Source organism: Rana temporaria, chromosome 5 (assembly GCF_905171775.1).
Source record: "Rana temporaria chromosome 5, aRanTem1.1, whole genome shotgun sequence".
Classification (NCBI taxonomy): domain Eukaryota; kingdom Metazoa; phylum Chordata; class Amphibia; order Anura; family Ranidae; genus Rana; species Rana temporaria.
In genome coordinates this window covers 287691462-287711718 of record NC_053493.1, presented here as the reverse complement: position 1 = coordinate 287711718, position 20257 = coordinate 287691462, and the positions used below count along the sequence as shown (strand labels likewise).

The 20257-nt window shown below is 43.4% G+C and overlaps 1 protein-coding gene across 1 annotated transcript in view; it reads left to right on the top strand.

Annotated features, from left to right (window-relative positions):
* The window catches only part of SEH1L (SEH1 like nucleoporin), a 50559-nt gene extending 38274 nt beyond the window's left edge, over positions 1-12285 (top strand). The window contains exon 9 of the mRNA XM_040353924.1: positions 12064-12285. Coding sequence (XP_040209858.1) covers positions 12064-12250 — 187 coding nt within the window. The 3' untranslated portion in view covers positions 12251-12285. The remainder of the gene's footprint in view (positions 1-12063) is intronic.
* Positions 12286-20257: the final 7972 nt, after the last annotated feature.

The window sequence follows — 20257 nt, the reverse complement described above, 5'->3', positions numbered from 1 at the left end:
GAGGAGCGCCAATTGAGCGCTATCGCCCAGTGTATTGATGTGAGCAAGGTGTGTATTAGCCTGGTGTGGGCTATAGGGATGTCGGGGATAGGGTAAAACAGGAGACACATTTTAGGTGTCGGTTCTATTCTTCTACCTGTTATCTGTTCTATTTTAATACTGACTTGTTGCCACGTGTCTTTGAGGTGTGCACATTCCCAGAAGGTGTGGATAAGGGAACCCTGTACTGGGCAACCTCTAAAACAAAGGGGAGAAGTTGCAGGATAGAATGAATTAATTCTGTCAGGGGTGAGGTACCACCTATATTGGAGTTTAATGGCAGATTCCCTAATGGAGGCTGTCTTGGTACATTTCCGTAGGTTATTTGTCATGCTGTCCCATTGTTCAGTGGAGAAGGATTCATCTAGATCTGATTCCCATTGCAGCATTTGGCGTGTTTTGTCTGGTAAATTGTGTTCATTTAGGGTTCTATACATTCTAGAAATCAGGCCTCTATCTCGAGGTGAAGTAAGACAAATTCGTTCAAAAGTCGTGAAGGGGGTTTGGAGGGAGAGAGAATAGTTTTTTTCATAGAATAGTTTGATATTATTGTAGTCTGAGAGTTCAGTGTCTCTAAGTTTATATTCTGTTTGTAAATCCAAGAATGAGCGAAAAGTGTTCTTTTTAGTGAAAGCTTTTAAGTTAGATAGATTGAGGAGTTGCCAAACAGAATATTGGTTGGAGTGTAGGTCTGGGGGGGTAAAAAGAGGGTCCCCTAAGAAGGAAGCTAGGGGAGGGATCTCTGAGGCGATGTTAAATTTATGTTTATGTCTGTGCCACAATAGTAGGTCTTGATGCACTACTTTATTAAGTTGGCCCATTCTTTGAGTTTTAATAGATTTGGACCAAAGGAGGCCTTGGAGATGGAACGGTAGGATAGACTGTTCTTCAAATTCTAGCCAAGGGATATGACTGGAGGGTGCATACCATTGTGCGAGTTGTGTATATCTGGCTGAGAGGTAGTATAGCCATAAGTTGGGCATACTCAACCCTCCCTTCGACTGAGGTCTATACATCAGTGCATATCCATATCTCGATTTTTTATTTTGCCATATGAACTTGTTTATATCTCTTTGTATAGAATCTAGGGTGCTTTTAGGGACCAGGATAGGGAGTGCTCTAAAGAAGAAAAGTAGTTTTGGAAGTATAACCATCTTGGTAGCAACTATTCTACCCATAAAGGACACATGGAACGCTGACCATGATTTGAGTAAGTCTCTAATGTTTTGAAGTAATCTGGGGTAGTTTTTGTGGTATAGGGATTTGTAGCATGGGGTGATGTTAATGCCTAAATATCGGAAGGAATCTGAACACCACTGAAAGGAAAATTTCTCCTTTAATATGGCAGTCAGATCGGGGGGGCAGTTTACCGGGAGGGCAGAACATTTGGATAGATTTATGCCTAACCCTGAAAGGTCATGAAATGTATCCAAGGTCTGGATTAGGTTTGGTACTGATAGTAGAGGGTCAGTGAGGAACAGGAGGACGTCGTCTGCATAGAGACTTAATTTAAAATCTTTCAAACCTTTTGTGTACCCTTTGATGTTGGTATTACTGCGGATAGCGCATGCAAGGGGCTCAATAGCAAGAGCAAACAGGAGAGGGGATAAGGGGCAACCCTGTCTTGTGCCCCTGCTCAATGGGAAAAATTCAGAGTTATGGCCGGGTAGCTTAATACGAGTATGTGGATCGTGGTATAAGGCTTTAAATCCGTGAAGAAATTCATCTCCTATGCCGTATCTAGGGAGTAGCGAGTCTAAGTAGGACCAACTGACGCTATCAAAAGCTTTATGGATATCTAAACTAAGTAGTAGTGTTGATCTTGCATGAAGGTTGGAGTCTTGGATGATGTTTGTTGCTAATCTTATATTATCCGTAATCTGTCTGTCAGGAATAAAACCTGTTTGGTCTGGGTGGATAAGGGGCGAGATGACTGAGGCTAATCTGTCTGCTAATATTTTACCAAAAATTTTTAGGTCATTATCTATAACTGAGATCGGGCGGAAGTTCTGTGGGGATAAGTGGTCTTTGTTTGGTTTGGGTAGGAGAGACATATTTGCTAGGAGCATTTCGGAGGGGAATTGGTTGCCTTGTAGAACGTGGTTAAATAGTTTCACAAGATGTGGAATTAACACTGATGCAAACTTTTTGTAGTATGATGAAGAAAAACCGTCGGGGCCTGGGGCTGTGGAGGTTTTTAGAGAACCTATAATCTTAATTACTTCTATTTCTGTGCAGGGTGCATTCAATGCCTCACTCTGTTTGGATGATAGAGTAGGAAGCTGTATTTCATCCAGCCATTGCGTCGAGGATTGCTTTGGCGTGGTTTGGGGAGATGATAGAAGTTTCTTATAAAATTTCAAAAAAACCTCCATGACTCCCTTCGGATGGGATATTAAGTGGCCCGCAGAGTTTCTAAGCTTATAGGTGTGGGGAGGTTTCGTGGATTGGTTCAGTTTTCTGGCAAACATAGTGGAAGTAGAGTTACTATGTAATAAGAATCTTGCTTTTGACCATCTAAGGGCTTTTTCTGCATCTGAGGTTAATAGAGTATCTAGGGCTGTACGTTTTTCTTGGATTTGTTTGAGTATATCACTGGAGGGGGATTGATTGTGTTTATGATATAATTTGTCCAGATCTCTAGTTAGTGTTTTTATATCGGTCAGCTTAATCCTGTTTTTAGTAGAAGCCAGCTTGATTAGATGACCCCTCATGACCGCCTTGTGGGCCATCCATAGAGACGTGGGAAGAGTTAAGTGTAAAGTAATCTTCCATGTTGGAAGTTAGCTGTTGGATATTCAGATGGTCTGTTAGTAGTGCATCATTGATGCGCCATCTGTGGGGTGTGTCAGCAAGACCTATTTTGGATGTGGTGAAAGATACGATCTGGTGATCTGACCAGGGGCAGGGGTGGATGTCAGCTTTTGATGAATTAGCGACTAGAATCGGGGTGCAAAAGATGTAATCAAGCCTAGCGGAGCAGTCGTGGGGATGTGAATAAAAGGTGTAATTTTTGATGCCGACGTTGTGAGCCCTCCATGTGTCAATGAGTTGGTGGTTTAGTAGTGTGCGATTTAATGTTTTAGGGAAGGCTTTGGATGTGGGTGCCACTTTGCTTCTATCTAGGGATGAGTGAGCAGCTAAATTGAAGTCTCCGCCCACAATCAAATGGGGGGAGGAGTATTTGTCCAAAGTGTCAAAAAAAATTGAAAAAAATGATGCATGCGTTTCATTAGGTGCATATACTGAGGCTATGGTGACCAAACGTCCTCCTATAGAGCCTTTTATAATCAGAAAGCGACTCTCTGGATCTCTGAAGACACTTTGAGTTTCAAACATTACTGAGTTTTTGATGAAAATGGCAGTTCCTCTTTTCTTAGAGTCGAATGTTGTGTAATAAAATTGACTATATGTTTTATCAAAAAATTTGGGGTGCTTGGCTATCGCGAAGTGGGTCTCCTGCACTAATATTATGTCAGCTCCCAATCTTTTATAATGACGGAAGGCTTTTTTTCTTTTTTGGGGAGAGTTTATACCATTGGCATTATGGGAAATTACCTTTAATTCCATTTATAGTGTGTAGAAAAGAACTAAGAGATGACATATAATGATGGCCCTTGGCCCTCTCTAAATCATGTGGAGTGGGGACAAAAGATTGTGATAGAATGGCTGCATTCCTAGTGACCCGTCTCACAATTGTATTGCATGTATATCCAAAGTATAAAGAAACATATGATAGTGTGGCGTATACCTTAGGAGAGAAATTCTTGTCAAATCTATAACTAAACACTTTGTTATCAATGTGAGACTTGAGTGTATAAAAGCATAACAAAATGAACCGTGCGAACATTGTTTCAAAAAGTTTAAAGCAACTAAACATGTTATAAAACTGTGAAAGGTAAGTAAACCAAAAAATGGGGTCAAACTGAAGAGAACGGTTTGACATAAAAATAGTAACCATTGGACCTGTGGGTCCAAAACTCACCTCCGGAGTCCTGCTAAAAAGGGCTGCAGAGAGCATGATCAGAGGCACAAAAAAGCGGGCCATAAGAATCATACTAAGACTCCGAAAGTGAGAGGGGGGTCAAACATGCGGATGCGGGAGGGCCAAGCCACTCTATGTGTTTTCTTTTTCTTTTCTGTAGCGAGAGCTATATCGTGGGTGCTGGTGGGAGAGAAAGAAGAAAAAGAAAAAAAAAAAAAAAAACAGAGAAAGATATACATATATACCTATACACATATACATACAAAAAAAATAGAAGATATTATCCCTCTCCTCCCCCTCCATGGAACAATCCGGTGTGGGTTGCCTGAAATTACTGACCGCGGCAGTGGGGGGGGGGGGGGGGAAGGAGAGAAAGAGAGAGAAAAAAAAAAAAAAAAAAAAAAAAAAACCCAACTATTCTCTCCCCACCCCCAAACCTTTAAATACAATGGGGGTGAGGGGGAAAGGGACCTCGGCATGGATCCCCAGAATTAGTGAATGTGTTTGAGGTGACTTCCAAGATCTAGCAAAACCCAGGGCCAAAAGCAATAGTTTATGCTAAAATGTGAATCCTTTTCCTTCAATACGTAGCAGTTAGTTGGGTGCGATTGATCTGGTGTGGTACGTTGTATAGGAGAGCCACATCTTGAATCTTGAGTGGGGGAGTGAAGAAAAAATAATGCCACCAGAAGAGAAAAGGCCTGAGATGGTGCCGAGGTATCTTTCGGTGGTCAGTAAAATTATAGATAAGAAAAAAAAAATAGAGAACCCATCAGTTTATGACTTTCACGGATTTGCGAATCGCAGAGATGATCTCATCCTTCTATGATCATGTCTTGAGGAGGGAGTGGCCCAAATGGGAGATGGGTGTGGAGTAGAAGGTGGTCTCGGGCAAGCCTCAGGGTCCAGCAAACCCAATTTAATTAAGAGCTCCTTGCCCTCAGTGACATTGACTACAGAGTAGACAGATCCATTATGAGGTACGGTTAGTCTGAATGGAAATCCCCATCTATATCTGATGCGGGCCGATTGAAGGATAGATGTAACTTCCCTCATCTTGCGCCTTCTTTCAAGGGTGGCCTGTGAGATGTCAGGGTATAATTGAATCCTCGTGCCTTCAAACTCGATATTGCGCGAGTTTCTTGCGGCTCTTAGTATATTCTCCTTGGTGATAAAGTCCTTCATGCAAAGGATAATGTCGCGGGGAGGTTTGTCTATAGGAGGTTTAGGTCGGAGAGCCCTGTGGATTCTGTCACAAGCGAAGGATTGTGGTGGGGCGTCTGGAAGAAGAGAGTGGAACAGCTTTGAGACAGCCGGCATCAAGTCCGTCACCGACTCTGGAACTCCGCGCACCCTCAGGTTGTTCCTTCGATTTCTGTTGTCCAGGTCCTCAACATGAGCCTGGAGATAGGAAAAGTTGTCCGCCAGCATCTCAAAATCCTTCCTTAGATCATTGTGTGCTAATGATAACTCATCGTGTTTGGTTTCTAACAAGTCCGTGCGCCCGCCCAAGGATGCAATCTCCTGTTGCAATGTGCTAGTGGATGTTTTCAGTTCTGAGTGGAACTTGTTTGCTAGTTTTTCATACATAATGGTGAGACTGGCGTCCAGATCAGATTTAGTGAGTTGTGGAGAGGTTTCACTTACTTGTCTATGCAGAGCCGCATCCTGAGAAGCGTGCGAGAATGCCGGAGAGGCCTGCGGAGATGGTTGGGAGCCATTCTGGGACATCTTGCCTTTCGATTTGGAACGGAGCAAGATGTTGGAAGGGGAATATTTAGATCGGCGACCTCGAGTCCTGTAGTTTCCAGGCATGCACGGAGGAATACTGTGGGGATGATGGTGGTTTTCAGGCTTTATAGATGGACGATGAAGGTTCTGCTGTGATTAGACACCGTGGATAGGCTATATTTCTACTTGACCGGTGAAACTTTTACATAGAGTCGCTGTGGTATATTACATCTTGCAAGTGACCCCCCCAAGTCGAGAGTGTGTCTTCTAGATCATATTGACAATTCTATTTTGAAATGAGAATTTTGCTTTTATGTGACAGCAGGTGGCACTGTGGGGGCGCAGGGGTGTCCTCACAGAGCAGGAGGGGATCTGAAGACAGAGGCATTGGCAGCAGTAGTAAGATGTGGAAAATCTCTGAGACCCTGCAAACACCAGTGATGATTTGTTTTACAAGGGACTGTGTTACCTTAGTTCTGGTGCTGTTGTGAGGGGCTAGATTGATTTATTGTTTCTATGCCCGTGACGTTCTGTCACTCTGCTGGATTGTAGCTACAAACTGTCCCCAGGGTCAATCCACATACTTTGGGTGTGTTTCTCAGGGACAATATTGACTCTAGCCTAGTCTGAGTGGATGAGAGGGCTGCAGCCAGGCCTAGGGTGAAGCAAGATGGCCGCTGTACACCCCTGTGGCCGGAGCTCCTCAAGCAGAGGTGTGCACGCCGATCCACCTCACTCTCACCTCCGGACAGTGGGGGCTTCTATGAGAGGACACCGGAGGGCCTGATGTGAAGCCACGGATCACGGGGCAGGAATCCGGATGGACCGCAGGCCTCAAGGTGGCGTGCAGACAGCGGCAGGCGAGGATGGCGGGGGGTGCGGACGTCTGCAGAACCCTCCTGCCAGGGCCCGAGGTGGATGACAGGCTACGATCCGGGGGTCTAGGGGCCTGGGGACGCAGTCCACACGAGCCGCGGGCTCCAGCAGTCAGGTAGGCCTTAAGATGGCGGCCGGGGAGCGGAGTCACGAGGAGGAAGGTGCCAACGGGGGGGGCTGCCACCGGTATTTGGTTAGCGGGGGTCTGTGGATGTAGGCCGGGCACTGACCTGAGGGCTCCCGGTGTGTGGATCCTATTTGATTGTCCGGGAGGATCCGGAGACTTCGTAGGCCCAAGATGGCGGCCGGGCTGTAGTGGAGGGTACAGGCCGGGGGCCGGGACGTGGCCGATGCCGCTCTGTCTGCTTCCCAATTTTGGCAGCCGGGCGTTTGGGATAGACTAGGAGGCTGGTGGGAATATTTTTGTGCCCCAAAATCTGAGTTAAGACGGCGGATGCCGCAAGATTCAGTCCGGACTCGCAGAGCTCAGCAAAAGAGCGTCCTTCTTCTTTCTCAGTCGGACACGCCCCCCTACAGGATCACTTTTAGAGGCAGCAGGAGAGGTGCCCCCCTACCACTGCTTCCCGGTCTTCTCCGGGCTTACTGGACCTGTCGGTTAGCCCCAGCCGATCTGATCTGTCAAGTGCCTGGGCAGGAAGCCGAGTGAGGGCAAGATAGTTCCCACTCGACTCTATGCCCTTGAAGGACTGGAGTGATATCTAACGTCAATTCCACTTTTCAGCCTTAAAAGTGATGATTTTTTTTTTCTCTTAAAGGCAAAATTACCTTTTAAAAGCAAAAAAAAAAAAAAGTTAAGAGATCCGGGGTCTTTTTGAACCCAGATCTCTCAATCAAGAGGACCTTTTAAGAAAAAAAATGTAATTTAAAGTGCCCTGTCCCTCCGTGCTCGTACGCAGAAGCGAATGCATACGTAAGTCACGCCTACATATGTACAGGGTTTTCAAGTCACACATGTGAGGTATCGCTGCAACGTGAGAGCAATAATTCTAGCACTAGACCTCTGTATCTCTAAACAGGTAACCTGCAAAAAATTTGAAAGCATTCCCTATGGAGGTTTTTATGTACTGTAGCTTGTCGCAATTCCACGAGCGTGCGCAATTTTAAAGCATGACATGTTAAGTATCCATTTTTGCCAGTGTAAAAATCATCTTTTACAATATACAAAAAAAAAACTGGACTAACTTTTAAGTTTTTTACTTTTAAAGTATACTTTTTACAAAAAAAAAAAAAAAACGGGACATAAAATATTGCAACAGTTGCCATTTTATTCTCTATGGACTCTGCTAAATATAAACGGTCACCACCGTTTACGATTTCCCTTCCATCAGTCACGATAGCTTATCTGACACTCCAACCATCCATCCCATTTCCCAAAATAACCGAGTCAACACAAGCTCTGGTCTCAAAATGAATGAACACTTTTAATGGTAACTCTCAGTAGAGTACAACATGTTACAGTAATCAAAGGAACAAAGAACTCTCCACCCACACATCACTTCAATACACACTCTCTTAGACAATGACATCCCGTTGAGCTTATTATTCCCCAGACATTCCGCCTCCGACAATAAGTGATTCACCTGCAGAATACACATTTCTATGTCAGACGTTTTGGGCACCGATTTAACATGACCTAATCACTACAGCTGAGAAGTCACATTCCACACATAAAACAGTATTAGCATACTTAATGAAAGGTCTTTCAGGAGCCAGGCTGTCTACCAAGCTCAAATGCACCTCACCCCAGTACAGACTCAATTACCATCTCAACAGCCTGTGCTACACAGAGGAATGAGTCATTATTGACCGGTAGAGTCAGCATATTAGTTCTTTGCAGACATTAAGGAATGTATTGTGGATTACTGTCCATGCTAAAACAATCCAACATATGTCCCTTATTTCCTGGCTCAATACATGAATTAACAGTAATGTCCCATCTCATATAATTTCTAATTAATATTTCTCAGTTACCCTATGCCCAAAAGGGACACAGGGTGACCTTAGACCCAAGAGTTATTGGTGACGCTGGCACAGGAGTACCCCTCATCTTTCAAAGGTCTCTGGGTGTCACGGGTCATTCTGTTACATATGTATATGTATGTAATAGGATATTACCGCGCTACCAAAGTGGAAATGGAAGAAAGGTGGAGGGGAGGAGAAAGATAGAAAGGGAATACTGCTGCAACACTGAAGGTGTATCAAACCCAAAAAATGTTAAGATAAATAAGTAGTGCTGCGCTTTGTGATAGGGTAAATTAATTAGAGAAAAGACCGTTAATATAACTGATATGTGAACATCAAAGCAAAAATACTCGCTGATATTGGTAATACAAATGACATCCAATCACAAATATAAAGTGCTCAGTGATATTAAATTGAAGCATGCACTGCTATATAAAGTAGCAAAACTAAAACAACACACATAAGTGACGCTAAGAAATCGCATCAGTGTCCATGCAGAAAAACAACAAAAAACAAATGCTGTTTAAAAGATCAAAATATAAAAGAAACAATCAACAATAAAGTGCTGGTGCTTATGCCGAGAAATTCAGCGTGCAGATTGTGCAGAGAAGGAATTCCAATATCCTTTTGAAGTTTAGTGAGGGTGTCCCCTTACCTTACTGCTGTAAGGTAACAGCATATCTAATAAAGCCAACGGTGTTCCAGTCGTTTCAGAATGTAGTGTGTCCCAATGAACTGTAATCTCTCACTGTGGATAAAGTCCCCCTCAGGAGTCACGTCCAATGGACAACAATGACCCTCACCCAGGAAGGTAAAAAGCGCCAATAGTGCAGTATCGTTTAAACGTTTCTAATAATAAAAAAGGCATACATTATGGTACTCGCATGGATGCAATAAAAACAAGTGGCAAGTTTTCAAGGATCCCCTTCGGTACCTCTTAATGGGACTCTGGACTCTTACGCGTATTTGTCACGACATGTGACTTCTTCAGGAGTGGTGAGAGGTACATTAGGGATGCATTATATAGTATAGTATGGTGGGAATTCATCCAACCAGAAGGTCGCTATTTTCCAAGCAGACAAGCTCCAGGAAGTGGGGCGGCGGGTGAAGAAGTCACGTGTCGTGACGAATACACGTAAGAGTCCAGAGTCCACTAAGAGGTACCAGAGGTGACGCTTGCGAACTCGCCACTTGTTTTTATTGCATCCATGTGAGTACCATAGTGTATGCCTTTTTTATTAAAAACATTTAAACTATACTGCACTATTGGCGCTTTTTACCTCCCTGGGTGAGGGTCATTGTTGTCCATTGGACGTGACTCCTGAGGGGGTCTTTATTCACAGAGAGAGATTACAGTTCATTGGGACATACCACATTCTGAAACGACTGGAACACTGTTGGCTATATTATAACATGCTGTTACCTTACAGCAGTAAGGTAAGTGGACACCCTCACTAAACTTAAAGTATATTGGAATTCCTTCTCTGCACCACCTTCACGTTGAATATTTCGGCACAAGCACCAGCACTTTATTGTTGATTTGTTTCTTTTATATTTTGATCTTTTAAACAGCATTTGGTTTTTGCTGTTTTTCTGCATGGACACTGATGCGATTTCTTAGCATCACTTATGTGTGTATTTTTAGTTTTGCTACTTTATATAGCAGTGCATGCTTGAATTTAATATCACTGAGCACTTTGTATTTGTGATTGGATGTCATTTGTATTACAAATATCAGTATTTTTGCTTTGATGTTCACATATCAGTTATAGCAACTGTCTTTTCTCTAATTCATTTACCCTATTTACCCGCAGCACTACTTATTTCCCTAATGCTCACCAAACACAATATTAGCAGAAGATGCCCAAAGGGTGGTGCTAAAGAGCTGAAAACTACGTAGTACGTAACCACGTTCGTGTTTGTTGGCCGACAAGTGACAAGTTCCTGGCCAACGCCCTTTGAACAAAAGTCTGAGGCTTTGTCTGCAGAAAGTTCTCTCACAGTTCTCTCTCCTCTAAAACAGAGACCAATTGTTTTCAAGTCCAAAATAAGAACGGAGATAACAGAAAGGGTGCATAAAACACAGGACAACTCAAAATTTTTAAGACAATCTACAGGTTTCTTTTCTTCTTTCTTTTTGCACTTATTGAACAAATCTGGAAAAAAAAAGTGTTGAAATGTATATTTAACCACTTACCGCCCGCCCTATAACTAAAGGACGGCAAAGTGGTTTCAATATCCTGAGTGGACGTCATATGACGTCCTCAGGATATTGAGCCGCTGGGGGCACGCATTGCGGCGATTGTTGTTGCAGGGTGTCAGTCTGACACCCCGCAGCACCGATCTAGGTAAAGAGTCTCTGATGGAGACTCTTTACCACAAGATCAGCCGTGTCCAATCACGGCTGATCACGATGTAAAAAAGAAGAGCCGGTTATCGGCTTTTCCTCACTCGAGTCAGACGCGAGTAGAGAAGAGCCGATCGGCTGCTCCTCTGACGGGGGGTTTGTGCTGAAGGATTAGCAGCACAGCCCCCCCCCCCCCGAGGATGCCCACACTAGACCACCAGGGATGCCACTAGACCACCAGGGATGCCCTCCACCAGGTATGCCAACCTAGACCACCAGGGATGCCAATCAGTGCCCACAATGAATGCCAATCGGTGCCCACAATGAATGCCAATCAGTGCCCACAATGGGCATCACTGATTGGCAGGCATTGTTGTTTGGCACTGGCATCCATAAGTACAATATAATACAGTATATCCATGCCCATCCGTGTTGCCTATCTGTGCCCATCCATGTCGTTTATCTGTGCCCATCTGTGTCACCTATCTGTGCCCATCCATGTCGCTTATCTGTGCCCATCCGTGTCGCCTATCTGTGCCCCATCAGTGCTGCATATTAGTGCCCATCAATTCCACCCAATCAGTGCCACCTCATCAGTGCCCATCAGTGCAGCCCCATCAGTGCCCATCAGTGAAGGAGAAAACTTTCTTATTTACAAAGTTTTGTAACAGAAACAAAAAAAAAGCATTTGTCTTTCAAAATTTTCAGTTTTTAAAAAAAAAAAATAGCAGAAAATAAAAATCCCAGAGGTGATCAAATACCACCAAAAGAAAGCTCTATTTGTGAGAACAAAATGATACAAATTTAGTTTGGGTACAGTGTAGCATGACCGCGCAATTGTCATTCAAAGTGCAACAGCGCTGAAAGCTGAAAATTGGTCTGGGCAGGAAGGTGTTTAAGTGCCCTGTATGGAAGTGGTTAACAGAACAAATAAGAGAAGTTAAATAGAAAGGTTTATGTTACAATACAGTATGTAGTTCTTAAATGATTTTTAGAGAAAACTGTATAATTTTATTTCCTGCTCACCATTTTATAATTTACTATGTGCTCAGCTTTTTATTTTCTTTTGTGCTTTGTGTTTTTTTTGTTTTTTTTGTTTTAGGTATAGCTTTCCCCCTATGGACAGCGCCAAAGCTGGATCAAGATGGTCTAGCTATGCTCATTTTATTCCTTCACCATCTACAGTCTTGAATTCTTGTGAGACAGACCCGGAAAGTCTTCAATGCTCGCACCCCAGTCGTCGATACAATCCACCTCTTAAGAGTGTACCTGAAAATTATGGTGTATGAATTCAGAAAAAAAATACAATGATTATGTGAGGGATGATGGTGTGTATTTGTGTTAATAATGAAAAGCAGAACTTCCCAAATGTTCAGGAAACTATATAATTTGATAGTACACCCACTATTAAAGGGGTTGTAAAGGTTTGTTTTTTTATTTTCCAAATAGGTTCCTTTAACCACTTGAGAGCCGCGCTATAGACGAAAGACGTCCACATCGCGGCTCTCAACTGCCGGGTAGACGTCCTTTTATGTGTATTCCCCACGCGCGCCGCTGGAGGCGCGCAGCGGGGAAACGCTGTCCCCCGGCGCATCGCTGAGAGGCCGATGCGCGTGCCTGGCGGCCGCGATGTCCGCCAGGTACCCGCGATCCGCGGTGACAGCAGGGACGTGGAGCTCTGTGTGTAAACACAGAGCTCCACGTCCTGTCAGGGAGAGAGGAGACCGATGCTGTGTCCCTTGTACATAGGGACACAGCATCGGTCATCTCCCCCCACAGTTAGAACACACCCAGGGAATACATTTAACCCCTTCCTCCTCACCCCTAGTGTTAACCTCTTCCCTGCCAGTCACATTTATACAGTAATTAGTGCATTTTTATAGCACTGATCGCTGTATAAATGTGAATGGTCCCAAAATTGTGTCAAAAGTGTCCGATATGTCCGCCGCAAAGAAAAAATCGCAGATCCGCGCCATTACTAGTAAAAAATAAATCATAAATCTATCCCCTATTTTGTAGGCGCTATAACTTTTGCACAAACCAATCAATATATGCTTATTTATTGCGATTTTTTTTTAGCAAAAATATGTAGAAGAATACGTATCCTAAACCGAGGAAAATTAAAAATAAAAATTGGCATATTATTATAACAAAAAGTTAAAATAGTGTTTTTTTTTCCAAATTTTCTGTCTTTTTTTGTTTATAGCGCAAAAAAAATTTGCAGAGATGATCAAATACCACCAAAAGAAAGCTCTATTTATGGGGAAAAAAATTATAAAAATATAATTTGGGTACAGTGTTGTATGACCGCGCAATTGTCATTCAAAATGCGTCGGCGCTGAAAATTGCTCTGGGCAGGAAGGGGGTTTAAGTGCCCAGTAATGCAGTGGTTAAGCTGGTTCATTGTTGGTTCACGTTCCATTTTTTTAGATTTCCCTTCTAAGGCCCAGATTCAGGTAGCTCGGCGCATCTTTGTACCGGCGTAGCGCATCTCATATGTGCTACGCCGACGTAACTGAGAGGCAAGAGCTGTATTCACAAAGCACTCGCTCCCTACGTTGCGCCAGCGTAACGTAAATTGGCCTGCGTAAGCTTGCCTAATTCAAAGAAGAAAGGTAGTGGGCGTGATACATTTAAATTAACCGTGACCCCATGTAAATGAAGGGCTGAACGAACGGCGCATGCTCAGAATGACGTTGCATATACTCCCTAAGATACGACGGCTCAATGTGTAGGACGTGAACGTAACCTACGCCCAGCCCCATTCACGTACGACTTACGTAAACAACGTAAAATACGACGGCTGTTCCCTGGTCCATACCCCAACACAGTGATGGCCAACCTTGGCACCCCAGATGTTTTGGAACTACATTTCCCATGATGCTCATGCACTCTTCAGAGTAGCTGAGCATCATGGGAAATGTAGTTACAAAACATCTGGGGTGCCAAGGTTCGCCATCACTGCCCCAACATGACTTACCCCTGCTTTATGTGGAATAACTTTAAGCCGGACGTACGCCTTACGTAAACGGCGTAGACTACTGCGACGGGCGTAAGTACGTTCGTGAATCGGCGTATCTAGGTCATTTACATATTCAACGCGTAAATCAATGGAAGCGCCCCTTGCGGCCAGCGTAAATATGCGCCCAAGATACGACGGCGTAGGAGACTTACGTCGGCCGCATGAAGCCAAAATTCAGGCGTATCTTATTTGCTGAATAAGGCACATAGATACGACGGCGCATCCGTGGACTTACGCGGCGTATCAGTAGATATGTCGGCTTAAGTTCTTTCTGAATCCGGGCCAAAATTTTTTTTTTCTTTGTTTGAATTTCTCACTTCCTGTTTCTCCTCAGTAAACTTGCCCCATCATCCATGGGGCTTAGTCAGTCAGAACAGCTTACTGAGGAGGAACAGGAAATTAGAAATTTAGACAAAGAAAAAAAAAATTATAAGGGAAATCGAAGGAAAAGGTAAGTGAACCAACAATGCACTAGCTTAAAGGAACCTATTTAGAAAATAAAAAACAAACCTTTACAACCCCTTTAAGTGAAGACATAAGGCAGCACTCCTCTATATGCAGGAAACTTAGTTGATTTGTTATAATATTAATACTAAACATATTAATAAAATGAATGCAGCGCTCATGCATTAATATTGTTTTTCAAAATTCATAAATCATTTTGAAAAATATTAAGGAAAAATGTGTATGCTTTTGTGCATAGCAATCAAATTCCCCCATTTTGGTATCTAGTTCTGGTCAGGTATAATAAAAAAAAAGTCAATGTGATTAGTTGTGATGATGAGCAATAGCAATTTAAGACTTTTTGTAAAAATGAGATCCTCTGGCATGTAGCTAATCCACTGATCAATTTATATCCTTTTTATTTTTCTCATTCGTTTTGGATAGAGTAGGGAATGATTAGAGCTGCTCAGTTTTTTTTTTTGTTGCTGTGTCCTTCCAAGGGGGGGAGGGGGTTTCCCTTCACTTTCTGCCCATGAGGCAGAAGATGAAGAAAGTTTAAATCCCCTTTTTAGCATAACAAGCAGCAACAACAAACCGAGACAATATAATAAATCCTTCCTTTAAGGTGCGACCACATCCAATCGTACCTTGTGTCCAATACATCTAGAGCAGGGGTGTCCAAACTTTTTTCAAAGAGGGCCAGATTTGATGAAGTGAACATGCGTGAGGGCCGACCATTTTGCCTGACATTCTTTGAACCATTAAAATTCGGTCTAAGTGTGTTCGTCTGAGCAACTAATACACAGCCCAACAAGAATTCTCTTGCCTTTGTGGCTGTGTGTGGTGAAGAGATGAGCTTGGGCGTGTCATTTGGATATACTGTATATATTTTATTTGTGGCCCTAACGAATCCCAGAGCGCTGCTTAGGACGAAGGATGAGCTTGGGCGTGTTATTTGGATATACTGTATTTATTGGGGTATAACACACACAGGCTTACCATTGCCATTAATGCAGCCTAACCATTGCCATGAATGCAACCTCACCATTGCAACCAATGTAGCCTCACATGTGCCATAAATGCAGCCTTACCATTGCCATCAGTGCAGCCTGAACGATGCCCATCTGCAGCCTCGGAGGGCAGAGGGAGGGGGCGGGACGAGTGCCGACAGATTACAAACAGGAGAATCTCTTGTTTACCCTGTGGCCTCTTTAATACAAAGTCCCGCCTCCTATGATAGACAGAACAGTCGTCCCATACCATCCCAGGAGACGGGACTTCCAATAGAGACGCTGCTGAGTAAACAGGAGATTCTCTTAATGTAATCTGACAGCGCTCATCTTGCCCCCTTCCTGTCCCCTCCAAGGCAGCGCCAATAAATACAGTATATATCTTTTGTGGCCCTGGGGGCCACAAACAATATATATATATCCAAATCCCCAGGGGGGCCATATTAAATCAACAGGGGGGCCGCATTTGGCCTCCGGGCCTGACTTTCGACATGCCTGATCTAGAGGGTAATGTTTGATAAAGATGTTGCATGGGGACATACACTGTTATGTCAAATGTATTGGGACACCTGCCTTTACAGGAACTTTAATGTCATCCCAGTCTTAGTCCCCAGGGTATAAATTTGAGTTGGCCTACCCTTTACAGCTATAACAGTTCAACTCTTCTAGGAAGGCTGTCCGCAAGGTTTAGTTGTGTGTCTATGGGAATGTTTGACAATTCTTCCAGAAGAGCATTTGTGAGGTCATGCACTGATGTTGGACGATTATATACAATAAAGCGCATGTGGTGTAACATGTAGATCAAAATAAAGTCCTCAGTAAAAGTCCTATAAGCTAGGTGAGCTTTTTTGCATGAGTTTACTGTTCATGTTACTGGGCAGCCATGCCAAGGGAGTTGAAGCGACACTCCAGGTACATAGAATAAAGAACAATTTTTTTATTATTATTTTAGTCCCATTTTTCTTTTTTAAAAAATAGTAAAGTTCACATCTTATTTGTCCCACATATTAAACTACACCCCGTCCGCCTTTTTCTTTAAATAAGATGTATTGAACTATATGTGTTATTTATGTATCCATTCTATAGTCTAAGCCCAAAGAATTTGACACTTACTTTGTCTTACTCTCGCCCCCCCCCCCCCCTATTTTCGATAGTTAAATAAACAACAATCACTTATAGTATTAATTCCTCTTCATAGAGGACATTTTACTATTAGGCCACAAGATGGCAACCAAGTGAGAGGCATATAAAAAAGAGCTGTAGTGACCCCTACAGCCGGCTTGACAAAGGTGCGCGCTGTGTGTTTGTTTTCCCATCGAACCACAGCACATGCACGGAAACGCGTCGCACAATTGCTGTCCCGGGCGATGACGTCATCTCCTCCACCGCAACCATAGCATCCCAAAGCGTGCGCTCCGGCATCCCTGCGAGCACATCTGTGCACCTCCTCTCCACACCGCAAGGACAAAGCAGGTTTAACCTGCTATACAGCACAAACACCAGCGCTGTAACAGAGACCGAAGAGACATCCATTGGCTGTGCTCAGACGTATCGCTGGACATCATACATATGCCTGAATATACATAATTACATGTGAGTGCTTTTATTACATTTTCTAGTAAAAGTTTTGCAGTTTTACTAAGTGGCGCCTGCTTTCTCTTGTTGTTCTTTATACTGATGTTGGACGAGAAGGCCTGGCTCGCAGTCTCCACTCTAATTTATCCCAAAGGTGTTCTATCGGGTTGAGGTCAGGTCCCAAACTCGCTCATCCATGTCTTTATGGACCTTGCTTTGTGCACTGGTCCAAATCATTTGAGGGGGGGGGGGTTTATGGTGTGGGGTTACCAAGACATTTTGGAAAATTTCATGCCCCCAACTTTTTCGGAACAGTTTGAGGATGGTCCCTTCCTATTCCAACATGACTGCGCACCAGTGCACAAAGCAAGGTCCATAAAAACATGAATGAGCGAGTTTGGGGCGGAGGAACTTCACTGGCCTGCATAGAGTCCTGACCTCAAGCTGATAGAACACATTTGGGATGAATTAGAGTGAAGACCCCTGTGAGTCAGACCTTCTTGTCCAACATCCCCTTACAAATGCAGTTCTGGAGGAATGGTCAAACATTCCCATAGACACACTCCTAAACCTTGTGGACAGCCTTCCTGGTGGTTTAGATACATTAATAATTTAGTTTATTCAGCATGAAATGGAGCTTAGTTATGTAGCATGAGCCTGTATATTCTGCAATATTTACATTTTTGGTAAACTCATTCAATGAATCCAAGCTCTGCAAGCTGAGATAACATGCACTGCATTGATGCAGTCACACAATTTCACAATAACCATGAGATAAAACAAAGTTCAGGAATATTCCTTTATCCTATTGTTTTTCAAATATATGTACACTACAAACTGTATGATTGAATCCGTTCTGATAACACTGTTTTACTAAACATGACTGCTTATTAATCTAAATAGAAAACTTTCATTTTTTGCAGAAGCAGCTCAATGTTATCCTCTATAGGAGCGTTTTTTTTACTCCTGAGAGAACAGACGTTTTTTTAAGCCCAGCATGCATTGGGGCCTGAATGTAAATTTAAGTGATAAAAAAGTCCATATGTGAAGAAGGAAACCATGCCAATCCAACCAATAAGTCACCCTGTTATGTAAGCTGCAACCAACACAGAGGTTTAAATGCACTTACCAGATTATGTGTATTTGAATGCCATCAACATTGTGAGTCAAATAGGCATCAGGAGAAAAAGCTGCATAGATCATTTTTTTCTGGACCGCTTTTATGATGATTGACCTACTGAAAGAAAGAGAAGTTTACCTCAATTAATGTGGAATCAGATGGGTGACCTGTCATACAGCAATAAGTTTGGGAGAGCTTATTCTCCTGATGCCAATTTGACTCAATTTTGATAGCATTCGAGTACACATAATTTGGTAAGCACATTTAAACCTCTGTGTTGGTGGCAGCTTACATACCAGGATGAATTCTCGGTTGGATTGGCATGGTTCCCTTCTTCTATCAATATTGAATTTTAATGCACTGTGGCTTCCATCTTTAAGGCCTTGTACACACGATCAGTCCAAACTGATGAAAACGGACTGAAGTCCAGTTTCATCAGTCCAAACCTACCGTGTGTATGCCCCATCGGACTTTTGTCCTCCAGACCAAAGTTTTAAAACTTGCTTTAAAATCAGACTGATGGATGCCTGACCGTTGGTCAAAACCGATGGTTAGTACACAAAAGCATCGGTTCAAAACCTGCGCATGCTCAGAACAAGTCGACGCATGCTTGGAAGCATTGAACTTCGTTTTTTTCAGCACGTCGTCATGTTTTACGTCACCGCGTTGGACTCGATCGGATTTTGAACTGATGGTGTGTAGGCACATCAGACTTCAGCCCGTTTTCATCGGATGGACTGATCGTGTGTACAGGGCCTAAGGATTCCTCTGCTGAACTCACATATGGACTTTTTTATCACTTAAATTTACATTCAGATATTTTTATTTGGATATTATTGTATGTTATATAATTATCTGGTTTGATACACATTTTTTCATCATTGTAATGTTGGTATAAGTCATTTTATATCACCATATATAGCGCAGCACTTTGTAATCCTTTTTCTGATTGCACAACAGTTTGTCAAGTTGTGGTGCTTGCAGCTTTTTAATTTAAAGGTTAAAGGAGTTGTAAATAAAAAAAAAAATGTTATGCTGAAATTACTGTTTACATGGTATAGAAACATAATAGTTAACTGATTCCTTTTAAAAACGATTAAAAATAGATAAAAATCAATCATATAATGTACCTGTAGTTTTTAGTTTCGTTTTTGCATGTTGTTTCCTGCCTCTGCTGTACAGAGCCACAGAGCCAATACAGGGCAGTGATGGTTTGAAAAACTAAACTGATTGGTGCTGAGGGGTTTTAGACACACAGTAATCACACCTCCTTGATTAGTGACCACAGAGAGAAAGCTCCCAGTACTGTGGTTATCAGGAAACAGACAACCAGGAAGTGTGGAGATCAGAGAAGAATTACAGCAACTTGAGAGCAAAAACGAACAATGAGGACATGAAAACAGCACTGCATTAAGGTAAAGGAAGCTATTAAGATAAAAAAAAAATTACTTTACAAACCCTTTAATAGCGCAGTACACTATTAAGGGCCAGTTCACACCAGATGCAGTTCAGTTCTGTGTGCTTTTTTTCTGCACAAAATGCATGCACAGTGTTTTCCATGTATTCAGATGGCTCTAGCAGGGGCGTCGGGAGGCCCGGGCTTGGGTGGCTGGAGCCCCGAATGGGTCCCCGGAAAGCCCCGAGTCTCAGCATGCAGGTTCACTATTGTGAGCCCCGAGCCGAGCGGCGACCGCCGGGAACGATTTGTTCCCGAGCGCCACCGAATCGAGTGCCATATTAGCCGGTCCCACCTTCTGGAGCCTGTGATGGACGTCCCACTGCTCCAATAACGCGCCGCAGGACGTGTGACGTCCATGATAGGTTCCGCAGGCTCCAGAAGGCGGGAATTACAAATTCACATCGGGCGGGCGGCTCTCCTCTCATGCTCCTCGGCTATCCTCAGTGGCGTTGCTATGGGGGTGTGTCCCGTACCCGGGTGACACCCGGCTCACTGGCGCCGCAGCTCTCTCCTTCCCTTCCGATATCTCCATGCGATGTGCGGGGAGAATGGGGAGGGGGGAGTGAGGCAGAGACAGACTGGGTGCCCGGGGTCCGACCGTCCCCACACACACCTCCACACAGCGCGGCCACAATTAGAACCCACTGCTGCTTTCTCCTCAGCTCG